At 40.3% G+C, this 27,275-nt stretch overlaps 1 protein-coding gene across 1 annotated transcript in view; it reads right to left on the reverse strand.

The window, feature by feature from the left end:
- Positions 1 to 3,499: 3,499 nt before the first annotated feature.
- The window catches only part of si:dkey-40c11.2 (drebrin-like protein), a 34,426-nt gene continuing 10,650 nt past the window's right edge, over positions 3,500 to 27,275 (reverse strand). The window contains exons 2-16 of the mRNA XM_022192745.2: positions 19,784 to 19,839; positions 18,841 to 18,953; positions 17,229 to 17,303; positions 10,674 to 10,817; positions 10,357 to 10,434; positions 10,058 to 10,209; positions 9,834 to 9,888; positions 8,234 to 8,308; positions 7,980 to 8,085; positions 7,329 to 7,853; positions 6,065 to 6,550; positions 5,847 to 5,945; positions 5,597 to 5,730; positions 4,736 to 4,787; positions 3,500 to 4,621 (exon numbers count right to left, since the gene is read on the reverse strand). Coding sequence (XP_022048437.1) covers positions 4,485 to 4,621; positions 4,736 to 4,787; positions 5,597 to 5,730; positions 5,847 to 5,945; positions 6,065 to 6,550; positions 7,329 to 7,853; positions 7,980 to 8,085; positions 8,234 to 8,308; positions 9,834 to 9,888; positions 10,058 to 10,209; positions 10,357 to 10,434; positions 10,674 to 10,817; positions 17,229 to 17,303; positions 18,841 to 18,953; positions 19,784 to 19,839 — 2,287 coding nt within the window. The 3' untranslated portion in view covers positions 3,500 to 4,484. The remainder of the gene's footprint in view (positions 4,622 to 4,735; positions 4,788 to 5,596; positions 5,731 to 5,846; positions 5,946 to 6,064; positions 6,551 to 7,328; positions 7,854 to 7,979; positions 8,086 to 8,233; positions 8,309 to 9,833; positions 9,889 to 10,057; positions 10,210 to 10,356; positions 10,435 to 10,673; positions 10,818 to 17,228; positions 17,304 to 18,840; positions 18,954 to 19,783; positions 19,840 to 27,275) is intronic.

Genomic DNA, 27,275 nt, shown 5'->3' on the forward strand with positions numbered 1-27,275 from the left:
TACTTGTGGTTTCCAGTGAAACAATGGCTTTTCATTGTCCAGGATAACGGCTTGAAGATGAGGTAAGAGATTTAGATGTGCCTGTTGCTAGATCCAAAGCATGTTTTTTTCCCTTTTTTTTAAATCTTTAGAATCAAGAAAATAAAGCATTTGTAGATTCTGTTGCATTAATTAACAACTAGCACTGTTCCCCTGTGGTTTCCAGCCACTTTGAAGATTCCTTCACAATAGAATGAGAGACTTAACCATTTACAAACTGAAGGGAAAACAAATCTCTGATTGGATCACAATGCCACGTTGGCTGATTGCAAGTGCAGGGATTGTATCAAAAAAGCAAAAACCGCCTCTCGGGAATCATATCGGGAAAAATCCTGAGGAAACGCTGCCAACTATTTTTTACCAATGACTGGTAAAAAGAGATTTTTTTAAATCCATTTTTGCTTCTTTTTTTTTTGCTTCAAGACAGAAAGATGTTCTAATCCTCTGTTCATTGTTGGTGTTGTGTGGGACTGGCCGAGGAAAATAGCTTTTTGATGGCAACGGAGGGGATAGGGGGCTTTGCCAGAGAGGGCTTCAGAAGTTAATGGGCCAGTTTCTATGCTGACAGTAAAATCTTGGCTGGAGCCATCATTAGCTTCCAAGGCGTTATCTACTTCAGCGGTTTTGAAGATTATCTTTAAAGGGAAAACAGAAAATGACAATGTCGAGCACACAAGACATGTTTAAAAGCAAAGGTTTAATCAAGACTTACACCACATGGAATTATCACCAGGCTAAAGCTGATTATTGCTGGATAACATGACTGTTGTAGCCTTGAAATGGTCTCAAAAGCAAACTGCCACAGTGGTGGATTCACTTTTTAAACCACCACCACAGAGCAATGGAGTTTCTATTACCAGTGTAGAGTGTTTGAGCCACCGGATGAAATTTGTCCACAGTGACTGCACTGCAGAACAAAGAGCCAACAACAAAATGAAAGCCATTATCTCAGTAAGGGCTCTAACATACAGGTGTTTCCAAACACTGATCTTTATTCCAGCAAGGGAGGAAAAAAGCGGGAGCTTCTTATGTGTTTCAAGAATAACACTGCATGAGCACTGAGCTCTGCTAAACCTTTACTAAAGCAAAGCACTACAGGCATTTAAGTTTCACAGCACTTTGGAGTGGGGAAGATTCAAACATTATTTATTTTTTTGCCCAAAGTCTGGTAAAGTAACCTGAAGCCTTAAAGAGAGAGGAGGTGACCCCATCCTTCATGTTTCCTTCTGTAGAGCACTGAGCCAAAAAGAAAAAAAAACAAAGCCCCATTTGCTCTCACTTGCACCCAGGTGCTTGCAGCTACAGTGCAGTAAAGAAGGAAGGCTGAACTCAGAGACTGCAGTAGTAAGATTTCTGTTTCCTGTAAACTGACACCTCTTCCAAACATATAATTAATCACAAGAAGTTGCAGTAAACTATTAGTTTGACTGTGACAGGCAGGAGTTGAAGAGTGGCAGGGAGAAGGAGGCTGTGTGTACATGCATTTCGTGTGTGCATCAGCGCCCATGTACGTACGTTTGTGTGCGTCTCTGCTTATCCTCCCCTCCAAGTATCTCAGGGGTTGCCAGAATCTGCTCCAGAGCAGAAAACCAGCCAATAAGCCACAAGCCATCAGCAGCCAGGTCAGATTAGGTTTCTGTCGTTGGCATTGTGCTGATAACACTACAGTGAGTGGCATTTCCCTACCGCCATTTCAGCTCGGCCATCCCACACTTGTCAGTCGTCCACCGGTCAGATAGGGTCTGTCAGTTAAATAAGAGATAAAGGGAAAGTTGGGGGGGGTGCTTCTCTGTTAGTTTAGCGCCATAGTCAAAGGGTTTTTTGTTACTGATGAGGGTCACAGAGGGAAGGAGCAGCCTAAAGACAATAGGGGAAAGGAAAGTTGACTGGCACATTAGCCGGTGTCCCCCTATCACTCTGTTTAATCTGAAGAGACAAGGAATCTCTTGAGTTGTGGGGATGACCATGGGAACGGGGACCTGGCAAATCGTGAGGGAGGGGGGCACAACTGTCGGGACTGATTTGCCTTCACATTCTCTGTGCACAGATGTCCTCTCACTCTCATTTTATCTCTTACTCTGTGGCTGTTTATCTTCCCCATGCACAAATATGTAAGATTACACACACTGGCATTATACTATATATTCGCATCCCATCCTAGTCCCCGATTTATAACTTTATCATACGTTATTTTCTATCTTTCAATCTTGCTCATTTCAGGTTTTTACGGTCTTCTCCTTGCAAACCAATTAGTATTTCATAAGAGGCTCATCACCTTTTCACACATATCACCGATGATTAGCCTTCTGGGAGAACTTCGACAGAATAGTCTCCTGGATAGATTTAGTCAGTCTGTCAACAGGCATCAGTTCAAGCAGGATGAGACCCATGTCAAACATTACCTCTCTATTTCAGAACAGAGGCACATCTGCCAAACACGGTTACTGAACTGGCACTACAAGAGCGTAACCTAGCCCCCCATAAATATTAAAGGTGTATGGTTAAGAAATATTAATGTCATATTCAATCAATCATTATTACCCTGGGGGGAAAATCCTGTTTAAGGTGTAGAAGAATTAGCAATTTTTAGCTTTGGAAATGTCAGGATATCCCGCTTTTAAAATGTGTGCAACAATGAGCCTCCTCTCTGCCTGTCAAAATATTTTGCCTTTTGTCCTGAGGAATCTGTTCATTCCACTGAGCTCTCGCAATAAGGTTGTCACTGGCAAATTGGAAAAGGCAATGTCTCCACCTATAGGTGCAAATATAGCACTGCTACAACTACTTTTTTCTTAGTTTCTTTCAGCGCCAATGCGTGGAAGTTCAGCACAAGAACAATCTATACTATTACTGAAATCCTGTTTACTCACGACAGACTTGATTATTAAAATAACCCGCCACTGCAGACTCCAACAATGAAATCAAAACTTTTGCTGTAAATCATGAGGCCCTGCTCTCCTCAGGGAATTCATGAGCTATTTAGAGATGAATGTGTCATCTGACATTAGCTTGAATCAAATGAGAGCTATCTAAACTCGGAGATTTTGTTGTTATAAGTTAAATAGTCAAGTTTTTTCTTCATCTGTTGCAAAACTACCTGTTGGCTACCAGGCTATGTATATTTTATCATTTTTCAGCTGCTTCTTTTAAAAATAGAAGTAGTTATTATTGTTGCTGGGTTTTTTTTTTTTTTTACAACATAAAACAATTTTTGAACTCCTGCCAAATGCCTGAGGGGACATTTGTTGTTATTTTTGATTTTTCTGTTTCCTTTAAAAGGAAGGGAACTATGTTTTTCCTTCATATTTAAAACAAGCGCAGGACTCCACACATGATAGAATGTTAGAACTGCTATGAAATAATATCAAATGTGTACCAAATCTGCTAACAATAATGCTAATGGCCATTACAGATTCTGTTTGCTTGTTGAAAATTGTAAGAATAAAGCAGGAGACAAACATTTAAAAGCAGTTTAAGTTTATAGAGGCTATATATTTGTAAGTTCAAAGTAAATACAAAAAACAGACACCATGAAACAAGTGTACAACATACAAACAAACAAGGCAAGAATAGAAAAAGAGACAATCTTGATGGGTTTTTTTTATACATTCTTATATACAATGTAGAGTATTATGATACTGTAAAAGATTAAAATTGAAAAGATGTTTTCATATTTTCTGAGTGCTGACATAATGCATTATTTTGTTAATATCTAAAAGAAAAATAAGATAAGACATAATCAAAACATGTATGGAAGGACATCACCATATGAACTAAATACAGCCCACCCAAAATACAGACTTACACAGGTGTCAAACGCAACACCATTTTCCTCGTTTTTTTTTCATCATTTGCTATCTTCTGTTCTGGTTCGGTAATTAAACTGTGCTGTGAGACTGTCAGTAACAAACACAGTGATTCAAAATAACTCAGGAAACACAGGAAGATGATTATAAGACGATATCTGATATATGGATAATGGTGAGCAGAATGGAATGCTTGTTATATGTGTGGATCAAAAGGAAGACTCTACACTAAAAAAAAATCTATTTGTGTTTCTCAGAAGAAAACAAGTTTGTGATCATTTGTCATTGCGATCTGATCTCTCCCTCCAACATTTCTACTGTATCTCAAAAGAAAATAAGTTATTTTGGGTCCAGGAAAAAGGTCTTCGCTATTTTATCCAAGAAAATGAGGCTGGGTAATTTCTACAAACTTGGGAGAATATGTTGTTTTCCTCAAAAAACATCAAAATAGAGATTCACACGCTTTCCTTGTGCTGTCTACAAAACAGGGAGTCACATTTTTTCTTTATTCTTCCTACAAAACAGAGTACAAAGTTCCAGTGGGAGGATTAGGTAAAAACATGCATAAACGTGAGGGGAGATGGTGTCCCTGAGTGTGTGTCTGTGTGCATGTGTGTGTGCTAGTGTGTCTCCGCCTGCCTATATGGTCTCCACATAATTGGCAGGGAATAAGCCTTGACGGCCATCTTTGCTCCACCCTCTCCACCAGGCTTTGTCCACCGTCTCCACATCCGTGATGATGTCACCAGGTTCAAAGGAGATCTCAGATTCATCCTCTGTGGGAACCAAAAGATAACATGGTGAAGGCCCAGTAATCATGGTGCAATTAGTGTAAATTGAGGCACTTTACGTGAACGTGCGTGGCCATTATCCTCTAAATGGCAGCTTACCTGCTTGGTAGTCATACAGAGCTCGGACGCACATTTGTTGCTCGGCTAAAACCTGGTGAGGAAAGTCAGAGAAAGACTATAATCATGAAACATGTTTCCTCTTTGGCTAAAATCCACAAGGTAGAAATAAAGGGGAAAAAAATCTTAAAAACTTTCTAATGTGAACTGAAGTTTATTTTAAAACTTTTTTTTCCTTTTTCCTTTTCCTTATTGTTAATAAATCTTATAAAAAGTTGCAAAAGAGAAATGAATTAATCTAACAAGTATTTCCTGTGTAGTCAAAAGAATGATACAACATTCTTCTGTGCCATAGACATCATTTGTTGTCAGAAAACTATTAAAAAGATAAATGAGAACTACGTCTTTCATGTTCTTTTCTATGAACATAGGAATCATAGGTTATTTTAAATCCTTCTTACACTGTCCTGCTACTGTAGAAACTTGAGAACAGGCTTTCTACTAATTCACCGCTGGAAACTGTTCCTAACAAATGTACTACATATCCCTGTTTGAGGAAAATTTCTGAAAACCCGCAGTACCCAAATGGTTTAGAATATTACTGATCCTTTTTGTATGTGTAGACTTCGCATTGAGTTCCTTAAAGATAGAAACGTAATTCAAACACCTTTTAGTTATTTTTCTTTTTTGTGGGATTAGTGGATGTGATAAACTTCATTCCATTTTTATTTTGCTTATACTAACAGGATATATTTTGCCCCTTCTACATGTATAACGGATGTTTGATGAGCCTCAGTAATAGAATGGTTTTGATTAAGAAAATATTTGTTGTTTCCATTTTTGGTCTAATGGGTTTTGTGAAAGACCCTGCACAGGTACAATATGTCTTTGTAGATAAATCACCTCTTGTCCATTTTCTGAGATCTCCTGTTCCTTGTACTCGATGATTTCATCCTCCTCTGCAGTGCCATGAAGATTGTAGCACACAGTTGTCTCTGATGTGTTGAATTCTGTGTCAGCTGGACTCAAAGACTCCACTGAGGAAGACCAGTGTGAAAAGTATTTATCACAGTCCAAGAACAAATGTATTATAATAGTATCATTGAATGATTTGACATTATATAATAGTGTTTAAACAGATTTGTTGCCGAACCTATGCCATTCTGTTTCTCTGTGACGTCTCCATTTGTGATCCCATTGGCTGACAGGATTACAGTCTCATGTTTGATTTCCTGACAAATGAGTTCAACATCTGAAACAATGTAATGAAAAAATGTTAATGACAGTAAATTAGATATCATCTCTTAGAAAGATGCAGCACATAAAAATGTTTTCTATCCATGTAACAGCATACAGGAATATGAGGGTTACCTGTGACTGCTGTCTCTTCCTCTGTCTCTGAAAGCTCTTCAAGCTCAGCAGGGTGCTGACTGTCTTCTGATTGGTTGTTCTTCTCTCCATCTTCTTTCACCTCCGCTTCATCCTGTGCCATCTCCACTGGTTCCTCCACTGATACCAACTCAATTTCCTCTTTTAATTCTTCCACCTCCACTACCTTCTCTTCCTCCTCCTCTTTCTCCTTCTCTTCCTCCTCCTCTTTCTCCTTCTCTTCCTCCTTCTTTTCCTGCACTTCCTGCTCTTCTTTCTGCTCCTCCTTTTCCCTTTCTCCTTCTTCCTCCTCTGCCTCCATCTTGGCAAGTTCTGTGGTCACAGCACAAGGCTTTGGTTGTGTCTCAGGTTTATCTTCCACGTGTTCCTCCTCATCTTCTTCCTCGTCCTCCTCCACCAGGACAGCCTGGACTTTGTAGCCAATGTCTGAGACCAGCTCAGTGTGCACATGACTGGCTGTGTTGAGGTCTGTGGGTCGGAGAATTACACTCATAATTATAAATGCACCAAACACAACTGTTTATTTTATAAGCGCACATGTTATTAAAGTGTCCATGAAGAAGAACTTTAAAGGATGCAAATGCAGATTCTCAGGGTGCAAATTACAGCGAAGCTTTGCATGACTAAGAATATGTGGTTACTTCAGGAGTATTTAATTGTGGCAGGGGCTGTCATTTTCACATAACACAAGCCATTGACTCATAGTCCCTGGCCTGCTTTACACAATCTGGAGCACATGGAGAAGTTTCTGGCAAAAGGATCTAAGTCACAGAACACCAGTTTTCACACAACCCATATTTACTGTCATATGATCAAAAACAATGACAAACAAACAAGTAATAAGAAGAGTAGTTTGCTGATTAATATGCTCCACTTCATATTGCCTCATCACATTGAGTGGTGAACATTAAGGCCAGTGTTATACTTTCCATGTCCACAAGTATGTAAGGATCCACTAATGTCCGAGTGAAGGGCAGTAGTGCGCATACTTAGTACTTATATGGTTATTCAGTGCTGCTCAGGACTGCGTGGAGTCTTTCAAGAAGACTCCAAAGCACAATATAAAATAGTATAAAACAGCTACACATGTGAAGGTGTTTACAGCTGCCCTTGTGTGCTTCTGTGAGGGACTATAATCAAGGATTAATACTACACATGTTCTTGATGTTTTTGTCTGCACATAACATCAACATGACATTGTTTGATCAAAGCTCAATAAAATTCTTTCTATTCTGTTGAATCCCACCTGTGTTTCTTTGTGGACTTTCGGGCAGAGGAGCTGTTGGAGCCTGTGCTGCCTCGAAGTAAAAACTTGTATCCTCTGGCTGTGTTTGGATATTTGGAATTGAGGCAAGCAGGGCATCCGAATGTGACTGAGGGGGGCTGTTTTTTTCTAAACTGGGGGAGAAAGAAGCTAAAAGAGTCGGCGAGGCCGGAGGTGCCGAAGGTTCTGTGGGTGACGAAGGTTTGGGCTCATCCTGAGCTTGGTTGTCGGTGTGTGGAAGGATGGGTAGAGATGAAATTGGAGGGGCAGGACGAAGAGGCGATGTGGGTGGTGACATGGGGGCTCTGGGCCTTTGTGGAGAGGTAACAGCGCAGAAATCAGAGCTTACGGGGGGTGACATGGCACGGTAAATGGGGGAGGGAGGAGCACGGGAGAAGGGGGAGACCAGGGGAGAATTACGGGGGGAGGAGGCTGCGCTCTCTTCCGCTTTGGAGAAGATGAAAGCTGTATCTGTCAGGCTGCGCTGGTATCGTCTGAATGGTTTGCCTGGAGAGAGAGAGAGAAAAGAGTTTGTTAGCAGTTTGAAAACAAATCCAGTGCAGTCCAAAGCTGATCCATGTGTTTCCATGGGCATGTCTGGACGGTAGCATCACTCTTTGTTCCAGCTCATACCAGTGCGGGAGGATCCAGGGCTAGTGGGACTTAGTGATGACGATGACAGCTGCCTGAAGAACTCTCTGGGGTTCATGGAGCGCTGAGATACTAATGCTGCTGCCTCCTACAGGTCAAATAGTGAACAATAGCCGAGAAATTGAAATGGTTAAGCAGTTCAAGCTGAGTTTTTGGGGGAGATTTCACATGAATCCCACATTCTGGAGAAAAATGTGTGGCCCATTCATGTTTGCATTAGTATAAGAATAACTTACTGCTGCCTTCTCTATGGACTCACTCCTTCTAAGACGAGCCCTCATGTCTTCCTCGTGCTCCCTCTGCTGCTGCTCCTGCCAGTGGAGAAACACAGCAGCAGTCATAATAAGATACTCTACATAAAAACTTTAATGCTTTCAGTGTCATAATTTAAAATGGGACGAAGTTGAATAAGTTGAAAAAGTAAAAGATGCAACATTTAAAATTAGTGATCTACAGTGCCCACTCTAACTGCTGACACAAAGGAATAATCGAGTAAATTTTTAGATTTTCTATTATTCTTCCTTAACGCCTACAAAACCCCTGATTACCCACAAGTGAAATCACCATTACCCTCACCTCTCACAAATATAAACATACTGTTAACACTCCAAATCCTCCACTGAAACTTTTTATTTTTCTCTCATTTATCATTTATAATAGCATCTGGTGTATTTGGTAACATTTGAAAACACATCATTTTTCAACAACCCAGGAGCAAAGGTGTCATATTTTGCAGTTTCAGGCAATGTATACGCCTAGCGCAGGGGTCGGCAACCTTTAACACTCAAAGAGCCATTTTGACCCGTTTCTCACAGAAAACACCGGGAGCCGCAAAATCCTTTTGGCTTTTAAAATGAAGACAACACTGCATATATGGCTTTTTTACCTTTATGCCATTGTTAATCAGTCGTGATTAATTAATTACAAAGTCTCTAATTAGATAGATTCATTTTTTTAATTGTGTCCTACAACTAATATTTATCTTACTTGGTTAATGTCATTTTTGCTCCTGGACCTCATATGTTATGTAATGTTAGCTGGAAATCAATAATTTGCGAATGTCTATTTAACTTGTAAAATCTATTTATCTTAAGCTAATAACTTTTCTCCGGTAAGTCGCTGCCCTATTTTCCAAGACGACACTCCTCTGACTCTCTGAACTGCTGCCTGGATGCTGGACGTGACATCGAGTCGTGCTCTCGCGTAACGTCGTATTACCCTATCAAAGAGTAGATACTGAGCAAGACAATTATCCGTAGTTTACCTTAGTACTCACGAGTACCCGACACAATGCAGGACTCTGCTGTGAAGGCGGAGACATATGGCAGTGGTGTATTTGCGACAATAAGAAAAAGAAAGAAATTTGAAGGAGCGACGGCTAGGATTTAGGAATGGTAGCCTGCCGCTGCTGAATGAAAGTAGAGCAAACACTGGGATCCGAAGATCAGCAGGACTCCACATGAATACCTGCAGGCCGGCGAGTGTCGGAGATTGACGGCTGGGACGCATATTTTGACAGACAAAAAAATTATGACGTTTTATTTTGATGTTACAAGATCACCATAATCTTCAAATTTAGAATTAAATTTTAAAAATTAACAATCTAAAATAAAAGAAATTTGAGTTAAATAGCCTGCTGATTATTTATTTTCCAAAGTTACAGGGAGCTACAACAGAGGGCTGAAAGAGCCGCATGCTGCTCCGGAGCCGTGGGTCGCCGACCCCTGGCCTAGCGACATTCAGAGAATGTGACAAAGATTCAGTCACAAGTTTACCATTTTTTCAGATGTTGCAAAAAAAAAAAAATCCCATTTTTTGCAAAATCTTTCTACTCACCCATCTCATTTTCTCCTTTTTGCGCAGCTCTTCTTCTTGCTCTGCCTGTTTTCTTCTGCATGACAGGTAGTTTTTTAAAAAAAAGCATCATACCATTGTCTTCCAAAAAATACTACGCAAAATACATTATATATACAGTATACTTGAATGCACTTGGTTCTCCCAGTTACTAGAAACCTGAACCCCCAAAGTGCACCATCACCAGGAAAGACATTGATTCTAACCTCTGCTCTTCAATCATCTGTAGTTTCTCGTTCATTTTTCTGTCTCTCTCCTCTGCGTCCTTACGCTCCTTCAGAATTCTTTCTCTTTCGAGGCGCCGTCTCTCTTCTGTTGCTCTTCTCCTCTCCTCTTCTTTCCTCTGTTCTTCTTCACGCTAACAAAGGGTAACAATATGAGACCATACTGTAGTTTTGTTCCAATTTTTAACACAAATATTTCTTTGCTTTATTTGTTGTCCATTTTCAGAAGGACAGTCACTAAACGAAGGCACTCAAATGAAATTAAGGACCATTTCACATACCTCTGCACGTGCCCAGAAGGAGTCTCTGTTTATCAGTCTCATCTCCATTGCGGCATTAGTTTTTCTGTAGTTGGTACCCTATAACAAAAAAGAAACAAAGGAAATGGACTAGTGAATACAATGACACAGATTACAATGCCACAAATTCTTAAATTTTCCATTTTGCAAAGAAAAACATGCAGTATTATGTTGTTTTTCAAATTATACTAAGTAGTCTGAAAAACTGAATTTCAAACTTAACACGTGGTAAAATCATAGCCTGTTTGAAAGTCTCTGTCTCCATCTGATGGACAGATGAGGCATTGCTTGTGACTCACCACTATTTCCTCCTTGTCCGCAGACCTCGAACTCCTCCTCACCCACTGTGTAGGAGTCTGGGCTTGTGCCTTGCTGAGCTCAGCTCTTATCTTCTCCTCTGTCACATCCTCCACCTTCTCTGCATTAATGAAAGCATGCGCTTCCTGAAACATGGAGGGCAGGGAATGAAAAAGAGATGGCAAGTAGCGTAAGACAGATGTGAATTTAATCCCCCCTTGCATGCAGTACTGTAGCCTCTCATACACACACACACACACACAGACACACGCACACAACGAAATCCATACACAGGAACACACAGTCCCTCTGGTGGTTTTTCCCTTGGTCTGACTTGGAGATGCAACTTGGAGCCAAACAGTTGTGCAACTGCTTTAGTTGGATTGTGAGAGAACAAAAACAGCAAAGGCTTTAGTGTGAAGACAAGAATGCAATGGTTTAGATGATTGTGGATAACAGATGGGGGAAAATGAATTGTAGGGGCTGCAGAAAGTGAGAAAAGGGTGTGAAAAGCCCGTGTGTCTCCCAAAAGGCAGAGAAAGAGAAATAGACCCTCTTTAACCCTTTCACACTAAGCAAATGGCAATATTGCCACTGTATTATGAATGGAAATCAGCCCATTCAGCACAAAATTGAAAAAAAAAAACATGCATCACTGTAAGCACGAAGCCTCACAGTTTAAACAGTGTAACCCAAAATGAAAGATGCTTTAAAGAGTTGTAGCAGTCTTTTTTTTTTTTTGAGAAGCACAAAGGGTGTTTAAGGATTAACATGCAACAATTGCTCAGTACCTGGAGTTCATGCTTCGTGGAAAATCAGATTAATGACAAAAATGACTTGTGACAGATTCTAAAGACCAAAGTACAAGTGTTCCACTGCTGGAACATATAGGTGTTAAGCACGGGCTGAACTTATGTCTCTGTATGTATACAGACGTTTGCATGCGGCCAGGACCTCAGAATAATTTCCACGCAGAGCAATTCCAGGCTTGTAAATGGAGGGCCAGGTCTGTCAACCTCCAACAGGAAACCACAGCTTTATCTGAGTGACAGCACTGACACAGACACTGCGCAGAGCATTCAGCGAGCCCTATAATACATGTCAGTATGGTGTATAATCCATATCGCTCTGGCTGTCACTGCCAACTGCACACAGAGTTGGACCGGAGACCAGACAAGCAGGCCGCGCTGTTGCCAGCAACATTGGGAAAAATCATGGAAACAAACCATGGCCTGCAGCTCTCCATAGCACACCGTTCAACTCTGAAAAGTGCAAGTGCAAAAAATCACTATGTTTGCCTGTTTACTGACAGAATCCTGTATTCTTATGCACTGTAATTCATTATATCTACAGAAGCTGCCATTGTTAGTCACAATATCACTCAGAATCCAAATAAATGTGCTCACAGTGCCACGTGCTAGTTCATATAGAAGCAGAGCAAATATAATTAAGCACATAAAGTTCAGACAGCTGTATGCAGGTGACTCTAGGGGACTGACACATAAAACAGGTAACACAACAGATTGCTCTCAGGAAGAAAAAACAAGTCTATATATTATTCTCTGCAAATTTCATACAAATCACCTCTAATTGTCTTTCATAATGTAACATGGCTCGGAGTCATTGTGTTTATATGTCAAAACAAAATCTTTTTTTAATCATTATTGATGTACTGTAACTCATGTCTGACATTAAACACAGCCTCTACCTTCCTCCCAGTCTGTCATCTTTGTCTCATTTCCCTCTGTTTTCACCCCATTTGAAGCCCATGGCATTTGATTTGCTATAAATGGAATGACATCAAGTGACAATAAGAAAGCCTCACAGATTATAATATGCTCTGATAAAACTGCATCAGCATCTTCCTGCTCAATCCCAAAACCTTCCTATATGAGCTGCTTCGGTGGTAAACCGCTCTATTTAGAGGAAAGTGTCATGGCCGGGATCATTTCATGGGAAAGCACAGTGGCCAAGTGGGATGTGAAACAGTCTTTTCGGGATTTGTGGCATTGATGACCTCGGCAGTGAAAACTCACTATGGGTGTTAGTGTATAACCCGTCTGGGAGGAAAAGGAGCCCAAGGTGATGTGACGGGTTGAGAGACTTTTTAGCTATAATTGGGTTCAGCCCCACAGAAACTGTCGCTCTGCTGTGGAACCAAACTGCTTCATAATCTCTCTCCTACTCATGAGTTGTAAGGAGTAAGAGGCAGAAGGTGGATGTGGTGAAACTCAAGCTTCCACAGTTCAGGTTTGTCCCAACTGACTGATGGGTTATTTACGATAAATATCATTCTTCGTATGTAGAATTCCCGAATTTTGATTGTTAGTAAGATGACTGGAAAATGTTTGCTTTTAATTTGATAGTCTTGAACAGCAAGATTATCAAATTAAATATTAATAGAATTGTTGTGATATTTGTGTTTCATTAACAGTGCTCCTAAAACGTTATGGCATTTGATGTTGGAATGAGAGCTCTTCACTTGAAAAAAGACAGAAGGAACCACAGTGAGTTATGATAGTTGACATGAACCTAAATATTCTCTTTTCAAGTGTGCAAGACGACAGCTTTATGATCTAGAGGGCCTCAGAGATTAGTGCCTTGACCTGAACATGTTGCTTTTACGAAAGGACTTTTTTTCTTGCAATCCCAACCTCCTGTTCCACCTTAAGCAACATTTGGCCTTGTACCCGACCTTCATGTGGCCAAATAAGGGTATGTTCATAATATAATGATGAATTAAAGGTGCATTTTATGAAATTTAAAGTTAGAAAAGAGTCAACAGTTTTATTTTCAATTTCATATCTCTTAGTTTATCATATTCTCATCTAATCCCAATATCGATATCTAATGCACTTACTGACAAACACAAATCCCATTTTACATAACTTCAATCTGGTAACATTTCAGTGGAAATGTAGAACAATACAAACACCTGCATCCTATTCATATTTTAGTTTTAATAACCTCACACCACGCTGGAGTTTAGTTTGCAACACACCCAGCTCGGTAGCCGCAGACTCGTCTTGACAAAACCCCCTTCCCTGCCAGCTGGGACATGCAGCATAGCATGCCAGGAAAACAGAAACAAAGTTGGGGAAAAAGGAGAAGGAAAGAATGGAGGAAGAAAAGAAACAAATAACAACAACAAACAAGCAAGCTAAGGGAGATTCTAACTGCATTCAAGGCAATGAAGGCCAAGATTCAAAGAAAACATGCGAGCTCCCGGATATTATCATCAGTCAGTGTGTGCATGAAGGTCAGCTCAGAAGTTGAGTTCCATGTCAGCACAGGGTCAAATAGGAGTTTAACTACTAATGAGAGTGGTTTAAGGCTACAGCATGTGTTTATACTCCACTAAATGAGAACATTCAGCAGGCAGCATTGTGGGTGACACGGATAATATCTGTCTATATTCCCACAATTGCTCTAAGACCCCTGAGACACAACTGTCACATACTGTTTAAATTGAAAATGCACCAAAATGTGTAGGTGACTTTAAAAAGATAGTTTTTGTATTTTCATGAATGGATTGTCTTTGGCTTCATTTAAAATGTGCTGCACTGGTGGCAGAAGTTTGCATACCGTTTCTCTCAATGTAAAGAGATATTCACAACTGTACCTTGAGAAAAAAAAGAGAGAGACTCTAAATATTAAATAAGAACTTTAGGCTTACTCACTCTTATAGAGAACAACTGACAGCAAGAAAAGGATTTTTACATTATGAGTTAAAGTTTTGTCATTTCTTAAATTGATTTGTGAATCATTTCGACAGTGAAATGTGAACAAACTGTCCTCTGTCACAAATTCCTGCATACTAGTCGGATTCATGGTTTTGCCAGGCGTGAAGTAACCTTGACGTCACCCATTGGTTTCAACGCCGAGAAAATGAAGCCTGGATTTTGCTACTTCCTGGTTGCCATTTTGGATTTTTTGGAGCCAGTGACGTCATCAAACAGGCTGGACCGGAGAGCAACTCGGGGCAGGACCAGTCTATGGGCAGGCCAGACTGAAGCCAGACTGCAGACAGCCTCGCCCTAAAGGATCTGTCAATCATTCCAGACAAGACTGTCTATCAAGCATAGCCACGCCCCCTGGCTCCGCCAACTTTAACGATTTATTTACAATTCAATATTGATGTATTTTAAGATCGGCCACCTGATCTCTCATTTTGACCATGAAAACTAATGGGAAAAAAATCCTGAGTTGTAGAATATCGGTCTATCAAATTTTATTTATTCCGTTGATGAATTGGGGTCTATGGAGCAAAAGCTTTTTGGAGCCAACCCTAGCGGACAGCGTGATATTGCAAGTTTTTGACACTTCCGGGTGGGCTTCATTTTTGGAGCAAGATGCTACGTCCATCTTTATATACAGTCTATCGGTTTTGCCCAATCAACAACTCAAACCACCAACATGCTATTGATTATTTTCTGATAGAAAGCTAAATAATTTGTTGACTATTAATTGCTAAATCACGGTGGCACTGAATCAATGTATGTAGGCTGCGATGAATTTTGAAACAAAGTTATTGGTGCTTGCTACTGTTGAACTGTTTTTCAAAAAAAAAAACACTAACATTGATTGGAATTCATATTGAATTTGTACAGTGTATGATGCCTATGACTCAGGCAACAAGACTTTTCTTTCTTTCTTTTTCTAATTGTTTTGTATTCTTCTTTCTAACTGTATGATGTTATACAGGAGCAATTTGGCTCATGAGCAATGCACTTGGGACAAGCGGAAACGGTGATTAAAGGTGATTACGTGGCTTTAACAGAGTGTGAAAAATGTCACGTCTGCTGGCAAGCGTAGAATGAATAAAAGATGTGATTCCACTCATATGTCTCATCGCCACAGTCAGAATGTTTCTTCAAATGGAATCCATATGCGTGGTACAAGGACACAGTATGTTCTCTTTAAGTCTGAATCCACTTTAACTAATAAATCAGCATTTGAAACACCTTCTTGGTCTTAAAACAAACTGTTCCATTGAATAAGTCAGCAGTTACAGTAGTGACCTCAGTGTGTTGGTATTGTCATGACACAGGTCCAGCTGGTAATGTGTGTGTCTGTGTGTGAGTGTGTCTATGTGTGTGTATTTGCAAAGGTTACAGGTCACATTTCTCCCACAATTCACAGAAGGGGAGGCATTTATCCACCAAGTAATCATTTCTCTACAATTTTGAAATCCCACATGAAAATACACATGTCCAAGACCAGTCACACACACAGAGGGGTTAGTGGGTTTTCAGACAGTTGCTCACAAAACCCCAGACTCGACATTCGCTGTGTAAAAAAAATAAAGAGACAAAAAACGACAAACATTCCACAGATGCTTCTGCAGTTGACTGGGTGATGCCTTTATATGGAAACTAGTAAACCCAGAGGTCAGAGAAAATGCTCCTACTTAGCCTGAAACACTAAATAAACACAGTTTGGGGGGTAAAGATGGAGAGGAGAAGTTGCAGCTCACATCACAATGGACGTCACTGCTCATATGCTGTACATACTAGGACAGTGAGTCAGAAAAATACATTAAAAAATGTACATTTCTCTAGTCTGTTCCATCTATACCACATCTCTTCTACACTGTAAAAAATACACTTTCACAGAAATAACTTAAATTTTGCAGGTGTTTTCTTGTTTGTAAACTGTACAAGAAGTCCACAAAATTATATTACCAGTTTATTAGATATACCAAATTAATAAATTTTTATTTTTTCATCTTCTTCCCAGAGCATCTACAGAATTGTTTGTGACTATATCTGTGATATTATACATTTTTATCTGAAAGAATTTAAGAAAGGTCTTTGCAATCAATAGTGGCATGTACTCTATTTGTCTTCCAAAATAATAGTGTTTAATGTATCAAACTTGAACTTGTATTACACTTTTCTGAAGGTTGTTCATCATAATAATGTTGAAGAAATCAGTAAAATAGCACTCCTTCTATGAAAAATCAAAAAAAATATGTGTATGAGTTTTTTTTTTGCAGTTTATTTCTATTTGTGATAATTTACATAAATTGTATTTATTCATTCAGTTAGTCTTTTCTATGTTTGTTTGTTCTTTACAATCTATCCCTACCTCAGTTTATCTCATGACTTCAAGCTTCACCATGAAATTGTAGCTTTTAAGCCCAAACTTATTTAGCAGTCTCTCCCTGGCAGATAAACCACACATGTACAGGAGCAGCTCACCAGAAGAACAGGAAAGGACTGAGGACAGGAAACTCTCACAACAATACTCAGTAAACTACTGTGTATAAATATAGTTTTAGACTACAAAGTCTCGAGTCCAAGATAAAATAGAACAGAGTGTAACTTTTTTTCTAGAAAAGAAATTTGGGAAGAGAAAGCACCATAAATAATCTTTATGGTGTTTACATGTACTGAACCTCTTCTGTCCCTCCACAATGCTGAAAATTTCACAGCTGCAATTCATTTTTTATAAACAGTTTAGCAGTGAAGACAAACAGAGACAAACCACAGGATGTAATGTGCATTTGTCAAATCCAGAGATCGATGTTTGATGATTATCTTGAGATACTACACCTTGTAGAAGTTCCTGATGGCTGGAATGTGGCTGGCACATTCTGTCCTCCGGTAGTCATCCACATTTTGGCCGACCTGGGGACAAACACAGGATGTAGACACTTGCATGCATATCATACCTCTCTTTGAGAAAACTAAAAAAAGATGTGAGGAAAACAGACTGGGGAACAATAGGATTCATAATGACGTCACTAGACTAACATCTACGGTCTGATGTTCTCCCTGTAAAGAGTGTGGTGTCGTTACGTCAACATCTAAAGAGCTGCCTCAGGCTTTCAGAAAGAAAGTGTGAATGCCTATGAGACTGACAAGGGATTTACCACTAAAAGGTAAAATCATCTACAAGCAATGCAGATTTCAAAACACTGCAAGTACAGTTTAAACTGACCACTTCAGGAAATTCAGCCCAACAACAGGTGGTTTGATGGAAAAAAGAAGTTCCTAAGAATCCCAAAATTTTATCACAGGATTTGCAGATAGCTGTTGATGTCAGAGTGCTTAGTCTACAATCAGAAAGGGACAAATTTGACCTACGTGCGTATGATGCCATGACAAAGCCTTTGCTGTCCAAAAAGAACATAAGTTTAAAGCCACAATAAGCATACAGGCCAAGACCAAGCCTTTCAGAATAATGTATTTTAACAGTAGACGTGTGCAACGCAGACCAAAGACAACGTTTCAGGAGAAGGCCCTCATACCAACTGTGAAGTAGGGTGGTGGAAATGTTATGGTTTGGGATTGCTTCACTGCCTCAGGGACGGGACAGCTTGCAATCATTAATCCAACTATGAATTCTGCATCATATCAAATAGTGCTTGTAGATAATTTGAGGCCATCTGTCTGAAAGCTGAAGTTAAAATAGAAGTGGACGTGGAAGCACGCTACACTATTCAACAAGGAATGGCTCAAAAAGAAGAAAATGCAGAGCAATTGTCAAAAATTTTAACCCCAGATCAATTTTGGACAGCAATGCTCACAGACCTTCTGCTAATAGATGTACTAATATTAATCTCTGAAGCTAAGTGTGAACTTTTACTACAGATGAATGTTACATCAGTTGATGATTTTGCTAAATAACTTATAAAAAAAAAGGCAAATTTTCCGTGTGGTGCTGTATGTATCACCTTTACTTCCCATAATCAGTCAAAATAAGACAACTTACAAAGTTACTACTTTTTCTCATGACATTTGAGCTAAAGGAACAATAGCATTTAAATATTCTGTCATGTGATTAAACTTATTTTATACTAGAATGACACATTCTGAAAGACGCTTTCCTGATGTCAAATGCCCAATAAGCTTGTGTCAAAACAGGATCATACCATTTGTATAAGCCAAGTAGCTTAGGGATTTAACAGGTTAGTTAGTGCATAGATTTTTCTGTACGTGACCACATACGATGTTAAATGCATTATGTGGGCTCTGCAAAATGACTCTGCTCTCTCTGAATGAGTGGAAGTCTGCGTGTGTGTTCATGTGTGTGTGTGTGCCTCCCATTTTCATATATATGGATGTACAAAGCATATGTGTGTCTGTAATTTGTGCCAGCATGTGTGCTGCGATCGGCACATGCTTGCATGAGTTAAGCCCGATAAGCCCATCTCCCACTTACCCAGATGATCATAGCAATCCGGGGGGCTCCTGTCTCCTTACTTCCCACTTTGCACAGTCCATATTGAGGCTTGGAGATGTGAAACTTCCCTGCCAGCTCTGCCACACCACCCGCTGTTAGAAAAGAAGCCGATATAGGGAGAAGTCGGAGGGAACGCAGGAAGACTGAAATTGATGAGCTTTAATGATGCATCTTCTTTTTATAGCAAACTGTTAAATGTTAAAGGGGAACTTCGGTTTTTTTCAACCTGGGGTCTGTTTTCATATGTCATTTCATACATGTGAGTGATGGAGAAATGAATTTTCGACATAGTTCCAGTATTTAGCCAGGCAGGCAGCTTAGCAGCTCAGCTAGCGAAAAGTATGGGGCAGCTGGCCCCCCGCGTCAAAGTCCGCCCTAACGTGCTTTTTCCCCTACACTGACCGGCTCGGATAGTCTCAATGAGTGTCCCACAACATACTAGAGATGTTGTGGTCTGTATCCAAATCTCAGGACGCTAGAAAGCAAATCTCATTCCGAAATCGCGTGATAGCTCGCGAAATGGTGTGAGAGTTTGTGTTTTGGCGCGAGCTATCGCGTGATTTCGGAACGAGATTTGCTTTCTAGCGTCCTGAGATTTGGATACAGACCACAACAAAGAGCGATCGCCAAGTAATGTGGGGGTTTTCGTTCACTTCTCATCTCTAGTATGTTGTGGGACACTCGTTGAGACTATCTGAGCCGGTCAGTGTGGGGAAAAAAAGCACGTTAGGGCGGACTTTGACGCGGGGGGGGGGCAAGTTGCCCCATACGTTTCACTAGCTGAGCTGCTAGCTGAGCTGCTAAGCTGCCTGCCTGGCTAAATACTGGAGCTATGTCGAAAATTCATTTCTCCATCACTCACATGTATGAAATGACATATGAAAACAGACAGAAATTTGACAAACATGGAAGTCTACGTTACCTCCCGAGTCAGCCAGTTTGAGCTTGTTGGTGACTCCTTCATATGTAAACAACGCCCTGCGAACATACAGACACACACACACACACACAGGTCAGATACACACAAATGTAGGACAATGACATTTGCAATGTTGAATGCTGATGGTTATGAAATAAATAACTAATGTGACCCCAAAAATGAAGGCAGAATCAAAACTTTAATATCTGAGCTTGAGCATGGGGACAGCAGAATTTCAATCTTTCACTGCGCACAGGAGACCCACAGGGATAGCCAGATGTTTTACTGCACTTACTGGTATTTTGTCTCAGACATAACAAGCTTCCCTGCAGTGGAAGCATCATTACAATATGCAACAAAAAAGATTTTTTTCAACTGTGACACATGCACTTTTTCACTTTTTCCCTGTCTGTGTCCCTTCCTGTGCTTGTTCACCAGAGGCCTTCACAGAGTCTGTGTAAAGCAGGACAGCATCCTGTTATACAATAACCAGCACTCACACTGTTTGCTTCACAGATGCATGACTCGCAAAGTGAACTAAACGCAACCAATGCTGCTCACAACTATGAGCTTTTTGACATTTTGCAGGTGAAAACCTGTCCCACCACACCCTTCAGTCAGTCTATCTCTGTGGCAACTCAACAACTCGTAAAGTGTTTTCATGAGACCACTGAGATACAGTGGCGCTCCTCCATTAGGAACACAGTGATTGATGTGAGATGGAAACAAATCAGTGTTTACATTTGCTTTGTTGAAAAATCTCCAAGACAGAAAGCTATGACTTCATAATCGACCAACGAGAAAAGACAAGCACGATTCTCAATTCTGTTCTCATAAAGCTACACAATGTAATACCCTTGGTTCTGAATCCAAAATGATATTTTCATGTTATTTCACGTGACGTGCCTCTAACATAATCCTGATTCATGCGTGTGTTTGAAGCTCAACTGTGTCAATGTGTGCGTGAGCGCAGGTGACGTTTAAGTTGGCCTGCAGAGAAACGAATTGTCAGATCTTCATAGGAGAGTGTGTGTGTGTGTGTGTGTGTGTGTGTGTGTGTGTGTGTGTGTGTGTGTGTGTGTGTGTGTGTGTGTGTGTGTGTGTGTGTGTACAAGTATGTGACTTTGTCGGACTGCGGGTAGGTGTAAATCTTTCTCTGTAGGACTCCTGGAGGTGTGTCAATAACATCTGGAGCTGAGTAGCAAGAGGCCATGAGCAGTTATTACAATGGGCCAAAGGTGAATGGTGTGTGTGTGCGTATGTTTGTGTGCATGTGTGTGCGTGTGCGTGCGTGTCAGGGCAAAGTATCAGTTTAAAATGTTTTGTCCTCTATACAAATTGTACAATTTGTTCCAAAAACACAACAGCATACATACTGACAGGGAGCCAGCTAACTCAGCCTGCATCTGTGAATCACTGTGTTATTTTTCCTGATACAACAATTCCTTCTTTGTTCTTTCTCTCCAAAGAACAAAGAACGCCAAAAGTCAGTCACTATGTGAGTGTGCTGAGGACACAATAACCATATTGTGCACCCTATTGAGCAAACTGCATGCTGGTCCGGTGTGTGAGGAGGCAGGCTGACACTGCCCTTCTTTTATTTTATCTTTCTTCATTGTGCTAATAAAGCTGACAAATGTGATTGAATGTCTATCATGTCACCAAATTAAATCAGTTATTTTAATTTCAGATTTCCACAGAATATAACGCAACTCATGGGAATATTTTCCACAGTTTTGGAGTATTATGTAATCACTGTGTCACCTGCTTTATTCACATATCTCAACAGGGATTAGTCAAGTCACAACAACGATAAAAACAACATATTCTGTTCCCTCAATAGTCTTACCAACTTCCAGAGCTTTTGCACCAAGACACATTTACTGATCCTTGGTCCGCTAGCATTCCTAAAGGTTACCACTCGCAAGCAGTCAAAGTCAGAGGTCACAGTGCCTCTGCAGAAGTCTTTATTGCATGTGCAAATTCTCCACCCACAGTGAACAGGCTCACACATGAGGATACACTGCTGTGGGACGGTCTTTGTCCTGCAAGAGCATTCCCTACGATGGACCCTACAAAGATCCTATTTTTCAGCATTTTTCTCCCTAAGAGTTTACTTAATTCTTGCCTCAGAAACTAACAAGGGGTTTACTAATGCAATAATCTTTAAAAAAAAACCACACACACACACACACACACACACACACACACATTTATCACACAAGTATCTATCTGTCTATGAATATCTGCCGTATTGATCTCACTACAAATCTATGATATAAGTTTTGTAGTACCAGAACTTGATCCCTTATGTGAAAATTAGACTGCTTTCTCACTTATTCTTCCAAGATCAAGGATGCACATCTCTGAAATGTGTTGGTACAATGACATTTTTCAGTTTAATAAACTATTAAGAGGATCAAAGCGCAATCATAAATCTCTTTGTAGTTCTTCTGAAAACATCCTTCTATGGACTACTAATCCATACAATGAGTTTATCTCAAGATTTCCTGTATGGGTGAGCAAAACTGGCATTACAGAATTTCTTTTGGTTTAGTACACCAAAAGATGTAAAACCTACTTGTTTCTGATATAAAACGAATGGAATATCGGAAGGTCTGTGAATATCTATAGTCCCGCATATTCTATGTTTTTGAAGCTGTGTTTATACTGCACACAGTAGCTTTGTAGTAGTCGAGGATAATGTGAAAACCTGTGGTAAACCACGGAATGACTATTGAGATATGCCAGCAGTGTGGTATAATGAGCACAGAGATAGAGTTCTCCCAGCTGAAGGTAAAGATTCAAGTTCACAAAATGTGTTTTTTGTAAGAGTGTCCTTGAATAAGACAAAGGTACTTTCAGGGTCTCTCTTCTGTAGTCGGCCCACGATACGTAACTCAAGTATGCCAGTCTGATGCCCTTCACATGCCTTCTGTTGTCTACACGACTTGATTAGTTACTGTAATACCGCGGCAACATACGCAGTTTTAGAAGTAGTAAAACATTTTCCCAAACTAACAGAGAACACATACTCACACAGACTGATGTGAAAAACAGACTCTCTTGTGTCTCCCAGCCCACCTTTCAAACGTAGCCAGCTATGACCTCAGAGGGAGGAGAAGAGAAGAGAAGAGAAGAGAAGAGAAGAGAAGAGAAGAGAAGAGAAGAGAAGAGAAGAGAAGAGAAGAGAAGAGAAGAGAAGAGAAGAGAAGAGAAGAGAAGAGAAGAGAAGAGAAGAGAAGTAGGGAAGTTGGCCATGATTAAGGGCAATAAGAGGCATGAAAAGGCGACAGGGTGAAGAAAAGAAAAGAAAGCAGCAATGATGTCACAATCTGAAACAGCTCCAACATTTTAAAAGTAATTAACAGTAAAGAATGAAGTCTCTGCATCATTACCACAGCCAGCCATTCAGTGCTGCTATAAAATAAATATACAGCCCATTTTCAAAGTATTCAAGGAGAAATGCACTCATACAGTTTATAAACACACACACAGAAAAGCACATGCGCACACAATGTACTCCACGCCTGAGCCAGTAACAATAGGGATGGTTTGTTTTGGACTACCAGAGTCCCTGTAATACCTCCAAACATGCTACGCTCTACCATTTCAAGATTAACATAACAGAAGCAGATGGTGAGCCGTGCTGGAGAAGGCCTTGTCATCACTTATCCAGGCATTCCACTACATCAAGCTCAAATCTGAACCATTTGAGTGTGGTAATGTGCAGGAAATACTCAAACACAATGTACACACTTCTCCCGTGTTGTAATTTCTAAAGAGACTTGGGGAGATTTTCTTCCCTTGTACTGCCGTCCAATTTTTTTGTTATGACGTTCCAAGGGAATGCATTTCATTGTGCTTGTGCTTTATTATACAATAAGAAAGAGTAAAATGAAGCTATGAATATATTTTGGGCCCAGAACAAATAACCGTTTCTCATATCCATTGTTAACTTCACTAGCCCTACTCTCCCTGTATATTTTGTGGATATGTCAGCTTCATTACTTCTCTAAATTCATTATTCTGACCCCCACCTCCAACAACAGCATATTTCTTTTCCGCCTACTTTAAATCCTGTAGCACAACATACCTCTGTCACAAACTGAGGCAATATCTCATCCTCATCTTCTCTCCCTCGACTCCACATTTCCTACCCTCCGTGTCTCTCCGACAGGAAGTTCTTGTGAGCTCATAGGTCATTTATTCATTCCATCTTTGCCAGCAGGGGAGATATGAGAGATTTTTGGTTACAGTATGATCAACTGTGTATGAAGAGAAAGATATGAGAAAATAGATGGCAGGCTGGGAGCTTTCACCAGAATTCAGTGCCCAGATTAAGCTCTCCATCAGTCCATTTTTACACTCCTTTTTCTCTTGCTCTTCCCTTTCCACATACTGCACACACACTAACTTTTATGTAAAGCATTTGTGAATTTGTCAGATTTCTTGTTTTGGGCTTTCCGGTTTGTATCTCATCACCTATTTAGATACCATAAATATTATATACCATTCTCTCTCTTCAATTCTTTTTACATCATATGTTTTCTTCTCCCCTTCCCCCCCATTGCTCCCCACTTCTACACTCGTGGCTCGAAGCTGACCTGGGCTCCCAGTTCTATTTTTAGCCCGTCTCTCAGTCTACCTCTCGGCCCGTGTTGTAGCGGGGAGCTCAGAGACGTCCCCACAGCACACAGCGCTCATTTCCGCTCTCCAAACATGGACAAAATAAGTCTAGCCAGACTTGACTGCTGAAAAAGTAGCCCCCTTCCCACCCCCTTCGGCCGCCGTGTTACTCATATCGTGTCCATACAGCGATCCCAGTGGTGCACGCATTCCTCCATCTGTCTGGACTGCAGAAACACATGGAGGTTTATGGGTAATGGTTCGGAAATTTAAGCAAGAGTGAGTGCGAGAAGGACTGAGAGGTTAACAGAAGAGAAGGCTAGAGAAAAGAGACAACTTCATGTTTGCAGCTTGTAGAGGCCTACAGAGTGGGAGAGTTTGCTCTGAGACGTTGCATCACTGTAAACATCATGACTCAAAAATGTGGCATGCTAAACCAAAGGCGCATTGGAACTGTAATGAGGTGCAAGATGTTGCTGTTAAAGAGCAAACACACTTTCAGTAACGGGAAGTTGTTAGGTTTTATTTCATACAAGTTAAAAAGTATACTCAATTTGGGCCCTATAACTGAGGTATGAAAACATCATTCATCATCTCCAGTACTTAAAATGGCAGCAAGCCAATCAGTGTTTTTCTAGGTGGCCCCTCATTAAGGGATGAAACATGGATGTAGGCTGCTGCTGAGGGATGGTGTTTATGTGAACACTTCTCACTGCTTATTAGATATCCCACAGCAGAGTTTACACAGATCCGCTAAGACAGAGCAACAGGGACAGGGATGAAAAGACGAAGGAAAGGAGACAAACGGTATGCCAGTGTACGTTACAAAGCAAGTTAAAAGTAAGAAAGAAAGCATAGAAGGAGGACGCAAAGAAATGTAAAGTCTCATACTTCTGACTTGCTGCAGAGGACTCGAGTCAGGTGCCCTGCAGAGAGCGGGCATTGTAATCATGTAATCCTCCCAAGCCAAGCAACAGGGTCCTTTAATGAGCATTAAGGGATTGAAACATGGCACCAAATTGCTCATTGCAAATTACTGATGAACTCACACAGCTTAGAGCAGAATCAAAAATGATGTTTGGAAATGTTTGTGGATTCCTGCAATGATGTGAGGTGGACTCTTATTTAAACAAGCCAAATACCTTCTAGCGGTACTCTGCTGAGGATAATGCTTAGTAAGGACCTCTCCCACTGAGATAAGATTAAAGTAATGCCAAATTTAGTGCAAAGGGAGTGCATAATTATTTGTGCAGGAAAAATAAGCAAAAGAAAACGTCCAGTACAAAAACACATACGCTAAAACTCCAGTCCGACATGTAGTGTCTGTTAACTGTGTCAGAAGTAAAGCTGCTCTGGAAAGGCCTCAGCTAGAGGCTTTGGTTTATGATGTAACTGCAGGCTTCAGCCAGAAACCTTGACCCAATAACCAAATTATCCCAAGTTCCAATCAACAACATGTCCACTGGCCAAACAGACGGCCAGGACGGCCTACTGGACACACACCTCACAACAACTTTGCTTCACATTCAGAAAAGCTTAAAAAAATCATGATCTTCAATTCGTGACTAATCCTGCCGCCCGCAGTAATCTTACCATAATGGCAACAACTACAAACAAGCTTCACCTTTTGCTCCAGCAGCAGGTTAGCAGGAAGCTCTGGGATGTATCATGAATCTACATTAATACTGAACTGACAGAACTAAAAAAAAAAGCTTTACCTGTGTGAAGTTCTGTTATTGAACTAATGTACTCTACAATGCTTGAAACAATAACATAAAAGTATCAGTCGAAGTGCAAAACTTAAGAATTTTTAAAAAATACACACATATAAGTAGATAGATAGATAGATAGATAGATAGATAGATAGATAGATAGATAGATAGATAGATAGATAGATAGATAGATATAATCACCCATCAGGTAAACTCTCCTGACTTGGTGACAGATGGAAAAACCAGTGTTTCCTTTGCATGCTGCATGCTTCAAATACTTCTGGAAACTGTGTCAGTGTGACTACAAGATACTGAGACATTCTGGCATGGAAATATGACCTCATGTCAGTTCAAAGCTACAACTCATCTTTTTTCTTATGTGCTGTGTCCTCTCTGATCTAGTTTTAGTTCTTATTGAAAAAAAACTAAATAGAAAATCGTACCCAGAATGTTAGTTTTGCAGAGGTACTGTATGTACTGAGTAGGCAAATGAAAGCAAAATGTACTCGTCACTGTGAAAGCATCTATTTGTTTCTGATTATAAATCCTGGGTAACTCCAATTTTAACAACAGCTGTGCATGTTTAAATTGCAAGCAGGTTGCTTATTTGACCTACAAGAGAACATGTCCAGATCCACCCTGTGAGTAACACTGACTGATCTGTATAATATTTGACAGGGTGGAGGACAAATCAGACTCCCCTGGACACTATTACAGAGCACTGAAACTATTTGGCCAGGAGAGAATGGTAAATCGTGGGAGAAATGACAGAGGAAATGAAGAAGAAAATTATAAGAAAAAAACAGAAAGTGTAGCAAAAATAAATGGAGGAAAACTTGGGTAAAAAGTTAAACAACAGACTGCACACAATATCAGGCGGTGGAGCTGAGGGGCAGAGGGAGAGACTGCATGGAATGCTGCAAGGAGGAGGGGAGGGAAGAAAATTTGGGCTCTCAGCAAAACACGGAGCCAGAGAAGTTTAGAATATGACAAACTAAACAAATAAGTAATTAAATCAGTGCCAAGGACCAGTGAAAGAAAACAGCCCTCCCTGTGCTGAGCCAGATGGAAAAGAGCGGGGGACGGACAAAGAGAGACAAAAAGTGGGCTGCTGTACAGTAGATGACAATTCAAAGTGTCCTGAAACAACAAAC

This window comes from Acanthochromis polyacanthus, chromosome 7 (assembly GCF_021347895.1).
Source record: "Acanthochromis polyacanthus isolate Apoly-LR-REF ecotype Palm Island chromosome 7, KAUST_Apoly_ChrSc, whole genome shotgun sequence".
NCBI lineage: Eukaryota > Metazoa > Chordata > Actinopteri > Pomacentridae > Acanthochromis > Acanthochromis polyacanthus.